Source organism: Prionailurus bengalensis, chromosome B1, assembly GCF_016509475.1.
Source record: "Prionailurus bengalensis isolate Pbe53 chromosome B1, Fcat_Pben_1.1_paternal_pri, whole genome shotgun sequence".
NCBI lineage: Eukaryota > Metazoa > Chordata > Mammalia > Carnivora > Felidae > Prionailurus > Prionailurus bengalensis.
In genome coordinates this window covers 36,300,016-36,315,949 of record NC_057344.1, presented here as the reverse complement: position 1 = coordinate 36,315,949, position 15,934 = coordinate 36,300,016, and the positions used below count along the sequence as shown (strand labels likewise).

General features: G+C 52.3%; 1 protein-coding gene across 3 annotated transcripts in view; it reads right to left on the bottom strand.

Annotated features, from left to right (window-relative positions):
* Positions 1-249: 249 nt before the first annotated feature.
* The window catches only part of GFRA2 (GDNF family receptor alpha 2), an 85,313-nt gene continuing 69,628 nt past the window's right edge, over positions 250-15,934 (bottom strand). For 2 of the 3 annotated variants that reach the window (XM_043562402.1, XM_043562414.1), the window contains 6 exons: positions 15,607-15,716; positions 14,716-14,856; positions 12,175-12,347; positions 9,114-9,257; positions 2,642-2,695; positions 250-1,604 (listed from right to left, as the gene is read on the bottom strand). In XM_043562402.1, the coding sequence (XP_043418337.1) occupies positions 1,482-1,604; positions 2,642-2,695; positions 9,114-9,257; positions 12,175-12,347; positions 14,716-14,856; positions 15,607-15,716 (745 nt within the window). In that variant the 3' untranslated portion in view covers positions 250-1,481. The remainder of the gene's footprint in view (positions 1,605-2,641; positions 2,696-9,113; positions 9,258-12,174; positions 12,348-14,715; positions 14,857-15,606; positions 15,717-15,934) is intronic. The other variant, XM_043562408.1, reaches the window with a different exon arrangement.

Sequence of the window (15,934 nt, the reverse complement as noted above, 5' to 3'; positions counted from 1 at the left end):
AGAAGGCTGAGCATAGCCGGGACGCAGAGACCCACCAAGTGTAAAACCACCTCCTAAAGGAGCTCCATCACCCACATCAAAGACACATAACAGATGGAGACACATGTGCACATGCGTGCATGTCCCCCCCCCACATACACACACATTCTCCAAGGCCCACCAGGACCCCAGGTAAGCAGCCAAGAGGCAGCACTGTGCCAAGGAAAAAAATAGCAGGAGAAGGCACACCGGAGGGAGGCAGAAGGCAAATTGCTTCCTAGTATGTTTATTGGAGCCTTGGCTAAGTATGAATACGGATCAGGAACCCCCTTCCACAGCCCAGTCAGCCTGACAGAGGCAGAGACACAGGGAGTCAATCTCCTTTTTTTCCCATTATAGACAACATTGTTAAAAAAAATAAACTTTACAATAATACATTTTCGCTCATCTGTTGGGGTATTATTTCGATAGTTTTGTTTCTTAAAAAAAGGAAAAAAAGGGAAACCACACAATATATGTATATGGATCTATATATACATATATGTTGAGAAAGGAGTTGTGTTATGTACATACAGTTGGCGCTTGTCTGGGAAATGAGGAGAGAATGCGGAAAAGAGGAACAGGGGGCCGAGAGGAGGAGAGAGCTGCGGCCAGTGAAGCACAGTGCCAGCAGGTGTCCCGCCATGTTCTTCTCTGCCCCTCTCCCTGGTGGGAGACCCACCAAATGAACCCACAAGAAACCAAAAGAGCCAATGACGGATCATTTCTCTTTGATTTCAAAATTCCTGCCACCAAGCAGGAAGCAGCAGCCTTGAGCTGGTGCCCAAGCTTTGCTCCCTCTGCCCAAGGGGATGTCCCCAGAGGGCTGAGCTCCCAAGCCCCCTGGAGCTGGCCCCAGTACTCCCTCCATACCACAGTAGGAGGGCCTGGTACCACACCCTCCACAGGCATCACTGGGGGTTCTCAGTTCAGATGCAGACAGAGAGCACAAAACAAACTCCATGCTCGAAACCGAGTGGAGGTGCTGAGGTGCCCAGCTGGACCCCCAGCAGCCAGCCTGGCTGCTTTGCTGCCCGATGCCCTCTGCCAAGCCGCCAGTGGGGATCCCTGGCCCCAGTTCACATCAGCACAGTTCCAGTCCCTCAGGCCACAGGGGTGTCATCTTGGTCTTTTATGTCAGCGAGGTCCAGAGAAGAAAACACTGGGAGAAAACGAAGGGCATTTCTAGACCCTTGCACTCTCCTCAGCACTGGGTTTCCCTTGCCAAGGGACCTCTGGGCCAGCTCTCAGGCTGCCCGCCTACTTGTCTGTTTGGTTTAGAAAAACTTCTCCAGAGAAGAAATCTGGGAGGAGACAGGTTCAGAGACAAGGTGGGGAAAATTTTTTTTTTGCAAGATGTGTGTGTGTGTGTGTGTGTGTGTGTGTGTGTGTGTTTCCATGTTGCCAGGCGGGTGTTCTCATCTGCGTAGTTTCCGGAAATCCCCCGACATGGGTCCCAGAGCCTACAAGGCCAGCTTCAGCATCAGGAAGGAGACAGCGGTCAAGGCAGCCGACGGTCTGGCTCTGCGGGGGCCTGAGTTAGGTTTGATCACCTTGTTACTCCCTGGGATGATATTGGTCGTGAGCTGTAGCCATGACACAAGGGGAGACAGAAGCAAAGAGCACAACAAAAGACAGAAAAACAAAGGAGTCAGTAGGGCTGGGATCAGGCAAAGGAAAGGACTCGAGAAGTGGAGTCCTTGAGCCCCTGCCCGCCCCATCCACCCAGGGGACCCTGCTCTGTGTTCACCCGCAGGTGGAGCTAGGCTTCCACAGAGCTGAGCTGAGCTGAGCCCCAGGCTCCAGGAGACTGGGCAGCAGTCCCCAGGTAAAAGGGTTGACACTGCCAAGTGAGGAAGAGGGTCTGTGGACACAGACCAGAGAGGAGGAGCATGGTACCTAAGGTCTCAAGAAGGAGCTCTCAGAGTCCACAGGCACCTGCTTCCTGAGAGGAGAGGAGGGAGAAGCTCTGTTCTACCTGTTCCTAAATGTCTTTGAATCTCCCTGCTCCATGAAGCTTCTTCCCTACACATCTCTGTCTGAGCACTCTCCTCTAGGAGCTTATACTTCTTTTCCTCTCTCTCTCTCTCTCTCTCTCTCTATATATATATATATATATAGACACACTCTTTCTCTCTCTCTCTCTCTCTCTCTCTCTCTCTCTCTATATATATATATATGTGAGAGTGTGTGTGTACGCACACACACACACACACGCACATACATACATATAAATACACACACTATATATGGAGTCATAGATACACTCCTGTTTTGGGGCTCCTTTTAGGAAGGGACTGTGTCTTTCCCCATCTCCCAATCTCCTCAATATCACAGAACCAGCACAGAGTAGGTACTCAAGACACTTGTCATAAAGAGTCAGGAGGGCTTAAGAGGGCTTCTGCTCAGAGCAGCTGTTTGTGTCTCACCCAAGGAGACAGCCAAGGCCCCTGGCTGCAGCCTCCGACCCTGCACCCCCAGTGCAGTGAGCACCCACCCAAGTCTAAGTGGGCCAGAAGCTCATGCGATGGGATCTGGGGGCTCAGAGTCTGAGACTCACCTAGGAAACACCCCCTTCTAGCCCAGTCCCCTGCAGCCATCCCCCACTCTGCCCTTCACTCACCTCTGTGAAGCACATGCTTAACTCTTTGGAGTTATTGGGTTTTAGCCCCTGTTCCTGTGGAAGAGAAGGTGCTAGTAAGGATGGGCTACCAGAGCTGGGTCTCTGGCCAAGCTTTGTCCCATGACTTGAATAAGACCAAAGAGTCCATGGCCCCACCATCCACCGTTGCCATCATTAAGCACAAGGTTCACATGAAGAGTGCTGGCTCAATCCCGTGTAGCAAAAAGACCTGGTCCCTTTCTCACATCATCAGGACTTAGGTCCTGTCCCCCTTAGGCTCCTGGAGAAGGGATTCCTAACTCTGCTTTCAACTTAGACCATGATGGAATAATTATAAGACATTTGCATGTTTGTCTACTATACTCAAAACTTCTCTTGACAGGGCAGGGACCATGGCTCATTTTCCTTGCACTAAGCAGTGTCTGGCTCATTAACACCAGCTCAGTAAATGCTTTACTAGATGCATGAAACCGTGACTCAATGAATGAATGCCATATATCAGAACCAGCATGCAAGTGCCAGCTCCAAAAAGCTCATAAGCCTTATCTGGGCTTGTGAGGAAGAGAACTGTAATTGATTAGTGATGTCTGTCACTGGTGCATGGTAGGAAGACATATGGCAATAGTGCCAGGCATTGGCCATTCCACCCTAAACAGATGTGGGCACCTGGGAGCTTGGTGGTCTGAGGTGATGAATGAGAAAGGAAGGCTGGCCTACTGATGATTCTAGGATTCTCTACTCCTGGCATAACCACTTGGATGCAGGACCAGAGGGTGAGCAAGAGGAAGTGTCCTTTGTTATCATCATAATAATAATCCATGGGAACCAGCTGGGGGACATGGTGTTTCTACCCTGGCTTCAAATGGCTTGGTTCCCAATGCACTTGTGGGGAAGCTCTGGCCACCATAAGCACCAGGAAGCCCAAGAAATTATTCCTAAATCACTGCTCTTGGCCAGAAGTATCAATAATCCCTTAAACATCATAGGCAATCTACCACCCTGGGCATCTGGTCAGCAAAACAAGGCCCCAGCTGTCACACAGAGGCCAGCCAAAATCCAAGTCACTCCCAATCATGGAGATATGACCACGGTGATGATGAGCACAACGGGAATGGAACCAGGGACCTGACCCAGGAAGATCTTGTTCAAGACCACAGTGCCCATGACTTCAGGTGCCAAGATCCAAGCCTACCATGCTACCCACCTTTGTCCCTGAAGAAGGGCCCTTTGGAACCCAAGGACTGGATTCTACTGCCACAGACTAAGTGCAGCTCCAGCCAGGCCTGTGGGAGGTCACTGCTGGACAGAGCCTGCCCACCCCATCCCAGGGGCTGTACTGTCACCACTATCTTCCATTCAACTGCCCTCATCTACACAATCCTCCCTCGGTCACCCCCCTGAGCAATTCACAGCACTTCTGATATCCTATGCCACAAGACCCAACACCCGCTTTTCCTGGCATTCTTTCCAGGTATCATGGGTTCCAGGTGTGGCAGGTCTCTGTCTCCAGGCCCATGTCCTCTTCCTGTGTATTCCCCTCCCCCAGTGCCACTAAATATGGAACGTGTCTGTGTTGCATCAAACAGCCAGGATGAGTGTTCTCACCCCCACTTCAACCAAAGCAACTCTGATTTTATTTGTTCTAGATGTTGGAGCTATACACAAGAAGTATTTTAAAAAACAGCCACTACTTAAAAATAAATCAGGTTTCAGAAAAGAACTAAACTAAGTGACCTCTAGGGCCTTGCAGTACAACCTTCTGTGATGGGTCCTCGACACGGGCCTGGCCACCGCTGGCTCTGGAAGGCTGAGCCCCAGGCCAAGTCACACAGAGAGAAGCCAGCAAAGCAGAGGAGCACCAGGACTTAGAATTAAAGCAGTGGGGTGGAGGGGAGATCTGAACACAGATCTCACCTGGAGCAGCTGGCTTATGGCTGGATTTTGCTCCTCAGAGTGAGCAGACTTGACAGGCTCCTCTTAGAAGAAGAGAGGAGAGGGGGCTGTTGGCAAATATTCAAGGAAAAAAGAGAGGGGGAGGAGCAGAGGAAAGGATCAAGAGAGGAAGGGAACAGAGAAAAAGGAGAGGCAGCACCCTAGGAGAGCACATGCAGAGAGTTTGGGGGTTTTGGGGGGAGCAGGGAGGACAGAGGGGAGAAGGGGGCAGGGGACAGAGAGGAAGGGAGGGGCCACAGGAGAAGGAGGGTAACAGGAGGAGAGGAAGAAGCAGAGGAGGAGCCTTCATCCTCTCATCTGACCCATATCAACAAGAGAAAGTGACACACACCCCTGGGCCAGCCCCAAGGCAATCCAATCCTTGCTTGCTGGTCTCTGACAGGTGCCACAGCGACTGTGGTGGGAGAAAAGGACTGGCCTCCATGAAGATCAGGGATAGGGCCTCTCCCTGTACCCCATGTGACCCACTGTATATCCAGCATCCACAGCATTCATCTATGTCCCTCTGCACTGATGACATGTCAGTCCAGCAGGCTCCAGGGCCACCAGCCACACACTGAATGTGTGCTGAATGCCCAGGTGACATCCTGAGCTTCTTCTCGCTGTCCAAAAGTACTTCCTTCAAGTGCTGTGAAATCTAGCTTACAGATTTTTATCCTCACAGACCCATGCAGCCTTTCCCTTTTAGATCAAAGGGTCTTAATTTTTGGCATCCATCCCCACAGGACAATTCCCTGGAGCCAAGGAAGAAGAGCCTGAGAGACCAGAGACCCGGGCTCAAGCCTTCTTTATCCAGTGACCCAGGAAAGTCACTTCATCTACTGGAACATCCATTCTCTCATCTATAAAATAGGGAATAGACAAACGCACATCACTGACCCACTGTGATGATTACATGAGACAGTGCACATGGCACAGCAAAGCTCCACACACCTGTAAGGGCTCCTCAATTCCACAAGGCACAAGGCTGAGCCAAGCTTAGTTTTGCATTCAAAGGCAGAGCCTATGAGAAATGCAGGAAGGGCCCAGGAAGGGGCTGTGAGGTGAAACCCAGGGTCAGCCTTAGCCTGGGGCTACCTCAGCCCTACCCCACGGCACATGGAGCAGTCTCTGCCCCAGCACCTGACTTCCAGCAGACACAGAGCAGACAGTGAAGGCTGCAGTAATCTCCCCAGTGGCAAACCTGAGACCCCCACACAGCTCCGGCCACACAGAGCAATGCAGGGGTTTGCCCATCGGCTGACCTTTTCTGAAAGCAGCATATGGGCGAGGTGCAGAGAGGTTGCACTACTTAATGGCAAAACCACCAGTGGCTCAGATTCACTGCCTCCCTCCCTCACCATTAACTTTCCCCCACTGCTCCCACAAGGGGTTCTAAAGATGAATGAGTCACAGCTCTGCTCCCACCCTAATGAGACAAATAAACATTCACAGTCATCTCAGCACCGGTTAAGTTAATGGGAGCAGGAGAAGAGGCTGCTCCCTCCCCAAATCCCGCAGGTTGCAGGCTGCCCTCTGAGGCCATGCCCCCCTAAGGCCACCCACAATGCCCATCTCACCCAGTTTTCTTGGACTCCGATGGAACAAGTTTATGGGAATAGAGGTGAGTTGCTCACCCCTGTCCTGCTTCCATCACTACTCTGAGACTCTCCTCCCTTCAAGGCAAGCTCAGGCACTGTTGGGTTAGTGTCCCAAAGGGCACAGGTCTGGACTGCAAAGATGGCAGGAGGCAGGGCTTTTAACAGCAAATCCATGTGACAGAAAGGTGGGTACAGGGGCTTTGTGTCCTTGGCTGTACTACAGGGGGCCTCCAGAAGTATGAAAAAAGCAGACGGCACTGGGGGACTTGAATGAGGGAAGGGGCACAGACACAGAGGAAGAAAGGCAGCAAAGGTAAGCTTCATCCTTCTAGAAATTTCTCCCAGAGGGGTTTTTGCCCTCTGGCAAAAGGAAGTTGAAAGAATTATTGTCTTCCTCTCTTCCTTGCCCACCTCTGTCTCCCACTCCCTAAGCCAGGTCTGGCAGTCCCAGGTCCTTGCTGACTTAGCCCAGCTGCTAGGGACGAAGCCCAGTGTTGCGTCCATGGGAAAACCGTGTCCCCTGCTTCTGGTCCTGGCCCCACCCCCAAATCTCAGTGTCCTCGGCAGCCTTCCTCCTGGCAGGCCCACCCAGTAACTCATTCCTCTTCCCCTCCGATACCTGCCACCCCTGGCCCAACGCTTCCATCTTGCCTCCTATGACTATCGATTATGGCAAAGATCAAACACACCTGCAAGCACGTCTCCCTTGCCAATCAATCTCTACCTGCTGTCACAATCTTCCCAGATCACAGCACTCATCTTCCCATCGGCACGTTCCCCAGTCCAAAGCCTTTGGTGGCCCCTCCAAAGCCCGTGTTTCAGTCTGCTCACCAGACTGCATTCCCATCCCTGTTCTCACCCAACCCAGGGCCTGCTCTTCCTCTAGACCAGGGCAGGCAAACATTTTCTGCAAAGGGCCAGGAAAGTTAGTATTTTAGGCAACTCTGCCTGTAGCACATGGAAAATATGTAAACAAGGGGGTGTGGCTGTATTCCAATAAAACCTGATTTATCCAAACAGGCAGCAGGCCAGATATGGCCAACAGATTCCCCTACTGGACCTGTTCTGTGCTATGCTGACTCCATGTCCTCACTCCCACGAGCCCCTCTGCCCACTCTACTCCAATTCCATGTCTCCACATACTCAGCAATCCCTGTTCTTCCAGGCCCAGCAGCAGGGTTTACTCTGCCCATGAGTCCTCTGTCCCCACTCCCAGTACAGAGCAGCCCTCCGTCCTCTGGGCCCCGTGTCACTTTATCCACCTTCCTAGGGTGCCAATCGCTTCCTCCCCACCAATTATCTGAGTGTGCATCCTGTCCATCCTACCAGTATGGGACCAAGGTACTGGCCCTGGTGAGCTGTCAGCCTCAGAACCTGGAACAGAGAACATGCAGGAAGAATCTACACTGAGTAATGAATGAATGCACTGATGGGCAAATAAATGAATGACTATAAGGGAAGCCAGAAGAAGGGAAGAAAAGAAGGAATGCATTCAAGTCATTCAAAGCTTTGAAACCTGCCATATTTGTATATCAGAACTATATGCCTGATAGACCTACAACACACTGACAGGCCTCTCAGTCCCCCACTCTGATGCCCACAGGCCTGCGCACTGGGATGAGGAAGAGATGAAAGTGTCTGCAGGCTGCTGAGCCTACCGCAGGTGTGTTGAGGGGGGACTGCATCAACCCCTCCAAATTCATTTCTAATTCCACGAGGTGTGATGGGTAGGATGAAGGGGGAAAGCAAAAACTGGCTGGTAGAGACCAAAAGAGCAAAGGAGGCTGTGTTGCCAGGGCTCTGCAGCCCTGGGAAAGGTGAAACCCCAGTTGATCTGATGGGTCCCTGCAAAGTGGCTCAGAGCAAACCACAGGAAATGCCAAGGACACTGAAACAAACCATGACCAGAGAAAGCAAGAGCCCACTGCCAGTCTCCCCACCACCCCCCTCACTGCACCGCTGGTCATGTGACAAAAGAAGCTTCTAACCAATCTTCCTGCATCCTCCATAGAAAGACCTCTCCACCTGCCTACCCTCATGGCATGCAGACAGCATCTGTGAGAAGGAGGTAAGCTGCACAAAGCTGGCTGCAAGCAATAAGGCACTCAGAACCCATTCTCGAATGGAGAGCAGGAAGTTCCAACAGACCCGATGAACCAGGAACTCTGGGTTCTTCCCTCAACCTGTCTAGAACACCTACTCAATGCCATGCACTGAGCACTGGGGTCCACAGGGCAACAAGGAGGGTGAGAGGCAGCCTCTGTCCATCAGGGATGGAGCAGGGCACATCGTGATGGGGGCTCAAGTGAGGTAAAGCAGGAGCAGAGTCAGGGGAACACGCCAAAAGGGGAAGCCAAACAGGATTCGCCAAGCAGAGAGAGGGACAGGCTCTTCACTCCGAGGACTGACCAGTGCACAGGCCAGCAACCTGCTCACTGCAGCCTACACCATGGGACAGCCTGGCTGTGCGATGGGAGTTCAAGTCTGACCTGCCGCCTACAGATCAGGGAGGGAATTCACACAGGGGTGTGTTTACCTACAGATACAGGCAAGGCCAGGAGGGAGGGGGAGAGACGATTTTGCAGATATTGCCATGCTTTCTCCAAGTTTCAAACAGTTCCAGGAAGGTAAGGCTGCCTGAAGCGGTGACAACAGCCAGAAATGGAAACATGAGAGCAGGACTCAAAACAGCATCAAAGATGCCCAGACGCAGGCCAACTCAGGGGCCTGCTGGCTCCTGGCTCCTGGGTGGCTAAGACACCCAGGTTTTTGTGTAGCAGCTCTATGATGAGGAAAAGGGTTCCAGTTGAAGACCCCAAACCCCACCATGGAAAAGCCCTCTGGGGTAGCAGATCTAGGGGAGGACCCAGTGCAATACAGCCAGAGGAAACTGTTCGGGAGCTGGGGGCTGGGGACTCTGAACAAATTACTGTCCTTACCAAGCTTCCATACTTTGGGGCTTGAGAAGGAGATGTCAAAAGGCCCTCTTGTCCTAATGTCCAATCACTTATGTGGGATCCCCAACTCGCTGCCATCTCTGGGTCAGTGAAGGGGGTCTCTAAGGCTTTCCCAAGGGCTTGGGCCTATGAATGGGGAGGAGGACAGAGGTAATAAATAAAGACCTTGCTTTTCTTTCCAGGGGGTGTATAGGGTGCACAGCCTCCTCTACCCTCCCTCCCACCCTGGCCTCAGCTTCCTGTCTCTGCCCTCACTCCCCTGAGTGGAGTAAAGACTCCCTTCTGTAGTTGTAGGTTGCTGTCACTCCCAAGGCCCCACAAAGGCCACCATGGAGCCCCTTCTAGCCCAGCAGAGCTGAGGGAGAGGGTGTGGGGACAAACCACCCATGCCAGCCTTTAGCCAGGCTGAGGGCAGGGATGAGGATTTATTCCCCTTGCACTCCCAGCATCAGGCATAGAGTAGTAGGTTCTCACCAAACAGGTTGTGATTAAAACAGAATCAGGCCATTCCCCTTCAGTTTCAGTGAGAAGGAACCAGGAAGATGGTTGGCAGGCCCCCTCTGAGGGTCTACATCTCTTCTTTTTCTCCTGGAATGGCCAATCTCAGCTGTCCCGCCCAGAGTGACACAGTCAGTAGACTGTGAGTGGGCAGTCCCTGAGGCCAGGCCTGGGGAGCCCCCTGCTAGTCAGCCTCCCCAGCTCGGGCCCCTGCATTCAGAGTGCTCCTCTGTCTGCAAGCACTTTCACGTGGTGAATCTGAAGAAAACCAGGCTGGGGCTAAAAGAAACCAGGCAACAGTTTTAGCAAAATGCCGAGAGAATAGAGGGAAAAATTTTTAAAAAGGAGTCAGAGCCACCAGGCACTGAGTGGCTGAGTGGGCTGCAGTGAGGGCAAGAGACCACACCCTTGAACTCTTCCACATCCACGGTGAGTCAAGCTACAGTAAGAGCCTCAGGAAAGATCCACAGCCACCTGCTGAATCATCACTTCCCTTTGTAAGCCTGCCCCGAGGAGCTCAGGGAGGCTGGTGGTGCCCCAAGGGACATGTGGACCATGCCAGAGCATGGTCACCTGACAGGTGGCCCAGCCCTGACCGCCGAGCTGCCTGCCACTCTAGCATGAAATTGAGCTGGCAACTGTCTGTGCAGCGGGCCCCCAAGCCCCTGCCCGCAGCCATTCAAGCGTGGCTAGTGTAATTAGGAGCTGCCCGAGGGTGACACGGACTCCTCGGCTGGGATCTGGAGGAGCAGCCTGATGGAGGGGCGCAGGGCATGGAAGGGCCCATGCTGAGCCTAACAGGAGGATACCTGGAGGTCAGCTGTTCAGCACAGAGAAGCCCACCAGGGAGGGCAGGGGGGGTAGGCTTCCCAACCAGGACAGGCACCCACCCCAGCTCCTGTGGTACAATGGGTCCCTGCTCAAGTCCTCATCCTGGCACCAGGAATGCCCACTGGGGTTTTTTCCAGCTTTACTGAGGTTGTAATTGACCATCAAACATTGCATGTATTCACAGTGTACAACCTGATGACCCAATATATGGGCACACACACTGTGAAATATTTACCACATGCCAATCAACATATTTCATAATACGATACTGTCAGCTATAGTCACATCGCTGTATGCCAGGTCTCAGAACTGCCTTGTTGTACACAAGTAAAACTTTGTAGCAGATGTGCACTGTTGATCCCTCGAGCATGACACCCAACTTAGCCTGGCGTCTTCACTGCCTCGCACATAGCCAGGCCTTGATAACCCTGCCCCCTCACCCACTCAGGCTGTGCCCCCTGCTGCCCCCAACCTTCTTGGCAATTCTAGGCCCAACTCCCTCACTGTACCCCAACACCCTCAACCTTGCTGTTCCCTCCTTCCTCTGCTCCGATACTCTGCATGGGGTCAGTCCTCTTTTACACTCTTTGTTCTAGGGGTGTGTGTGTATGAGTGTGAGAAAATGTGTATGTGAGTATGCATGTGGGTGTGAGTGTATGAGTGAGTGTATTATGTGAGAGTATGTGAATGTGAGACTTGTGGGTGTGTTGTGAGTGAGTATGGGTGTGTGTATATATGTATGTATGTGTGTGTGTATATGTATCAGTGTATGTATGTATGTGAGTGTAAGAGTGTATAGGTGTGGGGGGGGTGTGGTGTGTGGGGGTGTATGTATGTGGGTGAGTGGGTGTATTGTGGGTGAGTGTGTGTGTGTGTGTGTGTGTGTGTGTGTGTGTGTTCTGACTAGATCCAACTGCCTAAGCAAAGAATCTACTGTAGCAAATGGCATGATGGCAGGAGGGTAGCCCAACAGAGAGAAAAAGCTGAGTGGGGAGCCCTAGGACATGCCCCCATAGTGCCACACGTGTCCCCTATTGTGGCACTGAACCCAGTCCATGCCTGATGCTTGTTGAATTGTTTGACCCTGAACAAGACTGTAAGGACCACAAAACCCAGGACACTGTCAGTTTTATTCACCAAAGTCTCCCTCACATCTCACATAAGTCCTGGCACATAACGCATACATAATACATTTTCGATGACTAGGTGGATGGACAGATGGACAAACAAATGAACATCATGGGTTTTGGGGTCTGACGTAGGTTTGAAATCTTATTCTACCACTAACCGGCTGTATGACCTTGGGTATGTTACCTAAACTTCTTCTTGGGTCAGTTTCCTGTGTATAATACATGAAGACCAATACCTCACTTTGTGAAAATTCAGTGAAGTAGGCAGAGAATCTGCTAGCATAACACCTGGTAATTAGCAGATGGTTAGTATGTGTTAACCATTCCATTTCCCTGGCACCCCGTGTTCTGTAGCACAATCCAGTGCTTCCTACTTGTCAGGTGAATGCCTAGGGAATGTAGGCACAAAAAAACTAGCCCCCAACAGCTGTTCCCTGCCTCTTGGGTCCTGACCCAAGGGCAAGAACTTGCCAGTCCCATCCCTGATCCCCAGTGAGCTAATTTCCCACACCCGCCTCTCATGTCCTGGTGTTTCTCTATGCCTTCAGCCTGCCCTCCCCAGTTGCAGAGCCGTGTCCCCTCACCTGGACAGATGTGCAGGTGGTGATGACGCTGGTCCCCAGGCTGGTGCTATCACTGAGGTCATCTGGCAAAGAAGGTGTTTTCTCCACCCGAGGGGCCTGCGTGGCCTGGAATGAGGGGCTTTTAGGGGAGAGGTTCACATCCGTGCCGTTGCCAAAGGCCTGGATGGCATTCCCTGTGGGGGGTGAGAGCAGGTAGGCACAGAGAAATCAGGGGCTGCCTCCATAATTTCTTCCCCTCACATCCTAATGCTGCCTTCCCTGTAACAGCCCAGAGCCGGGGACAGGGTGTGGCTTGTCCAAACTTAATTTCTCTGGAGTCCCCTTTCAGACACTACTGACATCTCACATGGAGAGAAGAAAATAGCAAGAGGGAGGTTGCAAAAGACAAACAAAAGAAAGAAATGTGGAGCCCAAATGTCCATCGAAAGCTAAGTGACTTAAGTTGGTCAGAGAAAGACAAATACCATATGATTTCACTCATGTGAAATTTAAGAAACAAAACAGATGAACACAGAAGAAAAAAAAGAGACAGGCAAACCATAAAAGAGACACTTAACGATACAGAACAAACTATGGGTTGATGGAGGGAAGTGTATGGGAAATGGGTGATGGGTACTAAGGAGGGCACTTGTTGGGATGACCACTGGGTGTTGTATGTAAGTGATGATTCACTGAATTCTACTCCTGAAACCAACATTACATTATATGTTAACTAACTGGAATTTAAATAAAAACTTGAAACATAAAAAAAAAAAAAAAAAGAAAAAGAAAAAGAAATGCAGAAGAGGAAGGGAAGAGGAGAAGTGGGGTGGGGAGCCCGGAAGGAGGCAGCAGGCCGGGCCCAGGGTGGTGATCACTGGCTTCTCTGTAGCATCCTGTGCTGCAGACCACCCTCCACTTCAAAGCATCCCCCACACCAATCCCCCATCCCCACCCCTGCCCCACCCCTGCCCCACCCTCCAACCCCCACACAGGTTCTCCTGGCTCCTCTGCCACCTCAGATGCTTCCAGGTCCTGCCAATGGCATTCCAAGAGCCCCAGACTCAGCCATCCTCCACGGTGGCCTCACCTACTCCCACACCATCAACACCAGTGCACTGAAGACTAAATAATGGGACTTCTTGGACCAAACTGTTCCCAAGACATGACCCTGGAACCAAGTGCCTCCAGAAATCTCCACCTCCAAGTCCCAGATGCACCTCAAGTTCATCACGTCTACGCCCCAACAAGGCATCGCTCCCTCCTGTTGCATCACTGCTTTCTGCCCATGTTTACAGTCTTGCAGAGGTCATCTCTCCCCACCCAAGCCCCCCACCATGCTTCCATGACCACCCACTTGCTGGCAGTTGAGCCCATCGCCTAAAGATCTGTGCACTCCATCTCTCCTCTCTCCTGCCCACCACTGCTCCAGCTCAGTCACACCGGCCTCTTTGGGAATAGCTGCTCCCCAACTTCTGAGTACACTTGTGTTGGATCACCTGTCAGAACCACAGCCCCAACCCTCCACACCAGAACCAGAGAACAGGCCATCTGCATGCTGGTCTGCCCACAATGCCACCTGCTGACTCCCCTTCAGTGACCTGCACTCCCACCTCCACCACCTGTAGGACCATAAGATCCTAACACTTTTAGGACTGCAAGGCCCTTCATGAGGAGGATTCCCTCTCCCTGTCCAGATAACCCTCAGCGTCCTCATGCTCTACAGCAAGACTCCATAGTCCACAGTTCCTGCAAGCCGCCCTGCTAAGGGTGGACCGGTGTGCCCTCTCTGCCTCGTCAGCTGACAAATGCCCACTCTCCCTCAAGGGGCCAGCCTCTAAGGAGCTTTCAGGGCCTCCTCCTCCAGGCTGACTGGTATCACTAGTCTGGGCTCCTAAAGTGCCCTGTACTGACCTCCACCCTAGTATCACTTATTCCGTACTGTGGTCACAGTGACCCCCCTGACAGTGTGCCTCCATCAGACTCCACACTGCTCAATGGCAGGCACCATGGCTCATCTCTCTGAATCCTCAGTGCCATACAAAAAGGGAGGATGGACTGATGGATGGAAGGAAGAAAGGACAGAAGGAAGGTGGGAGATTTTCAAGTGGGTGGGTGGCAAGAGTGTCAGACTGAAAAGAGTGAGGCAGGCAGACTGTGGCTAACCTCTCTCTCTAGACTTTAATTAGCAGTTTGGGACTTGCAAGTCACCAATTCTAACGGGAAACAAATCCTTAAGGGGACAAGTGACAGATGCTGAGATCCTCATCATACGGCTGTCCCTGAAGGAACCTGGCTAAAGCTCTCAGGATAACAGACCAGAAATCTTAGACCTTGGCCTGACATAGGCTCAAATCCTCCGGTGGTAAACTCAGGCTGGCCTACTGACTATTCAGTAGGATGAGTCCCCAAGAGCACAAAACCCAAGTTCTCCGTGGGTCACTGGGGAAGCCCTGTAGATTATCACTGGCCATCCCAATGGAGAGAGAAGGGCATGGCAAAGGCAGGCCTCCAGGGCCCCTCTGGGACTGAGAGGCATGGGGAGGGCCTGCTCGGACTTACGGAGGCACGGGTTCTCGGTGAAGTCCCTCAGGAACTTCTCACACTCCTCCTCCATGTTCCCACTCCCACGACAACTGCACCAGGGGGACACCACGATGCCAGTGGGGTTGGAGTCCACGTAGTTGGGTGTCATATCAAACCCTGGGCAGGGAGAAAGGGAAGGCAAAGGAAAGAGGAATAGTGAGGCCTTCTCTTTGGGCCCCAGGCCCCAGACACAACAGAGAAGAGGCTGGGGAACTCTCCTTTCCTCCCACCTGCCCCCTCAAACACACATACATCCCAACTTAAACAAACAGACCGTTACTATCCCAGCGACCATGCAGTCATGGCCACAGGGAGCAGAGGGGTATGGACACTGAGGACAGAGCAAGATAGCAGAGGAGCTATCCCGGAGTCACCACCCTGCCCCCTGCTTCCCTGGGCCTTTGCCTTCTTCACCAGCAAGCAGAACCTGTGTTCGAGAGCCAGGGAGACTAAGGTTCACATCCTGGGTTTGGATCCCAGTGCCAACATTTACTAGCTAGGGGAACTTGTGCAAGTGACTTGACCTCTCTAAGCCTCAGTTTTACCATTTGTAGAATGGAGATAGCAACTCCCCCCTAGTAAGTACTGCTATGAGAATTAAAATAAAACAGTTGGTGTAAACTGCTCAGCGCGGTACCTGGAAAGTCCAAACCATGTAATAAATGTTGCTTTCTCATTTCAAAAGCCTTATAAGGCCCTTGGGGCCCTCCTCCCCCCATGATAAAAGGTTGCCTTCTCCTCTGGTTTCCCACCACAGAGAAAAGCAAGCTCAGGCTGTCCACTCTCTGGCCCTGAGCCAGGCCCCCTGCCCATGGGGATAGGGCAGCCAGGAGCCACCAAGAGCCCAGGTGCGTGGGGGCGGCTTACCAATCATGCCAGCGTAGGAGCCCAGACACGCCTGGTAATTGTCGGCAGGGCAGCTGGTGAGCGTCTGGTAGGAGGCACGACAATTGGCGTGGAAGTCTGCCAGCCGGGACCTGGTGTCAGGAGAAGACCCAACAGAGAGAACGGTTTAGTCTGGCTGCCTTCCCGCCTTTTCTCCAGCAGAGCGGCTCCTGCCTGCAGGTTCCCAGGGCAGGAGGAAGCCAGGAAGATGGAGAGGAACATGGGGGAAACCAAGCCTTGAGGGACTTCAGGCTGGGAGCTCCTTGAGGACAGGACTTCCTGGAGAGCCAGGTACACAGTTTAGGAACGG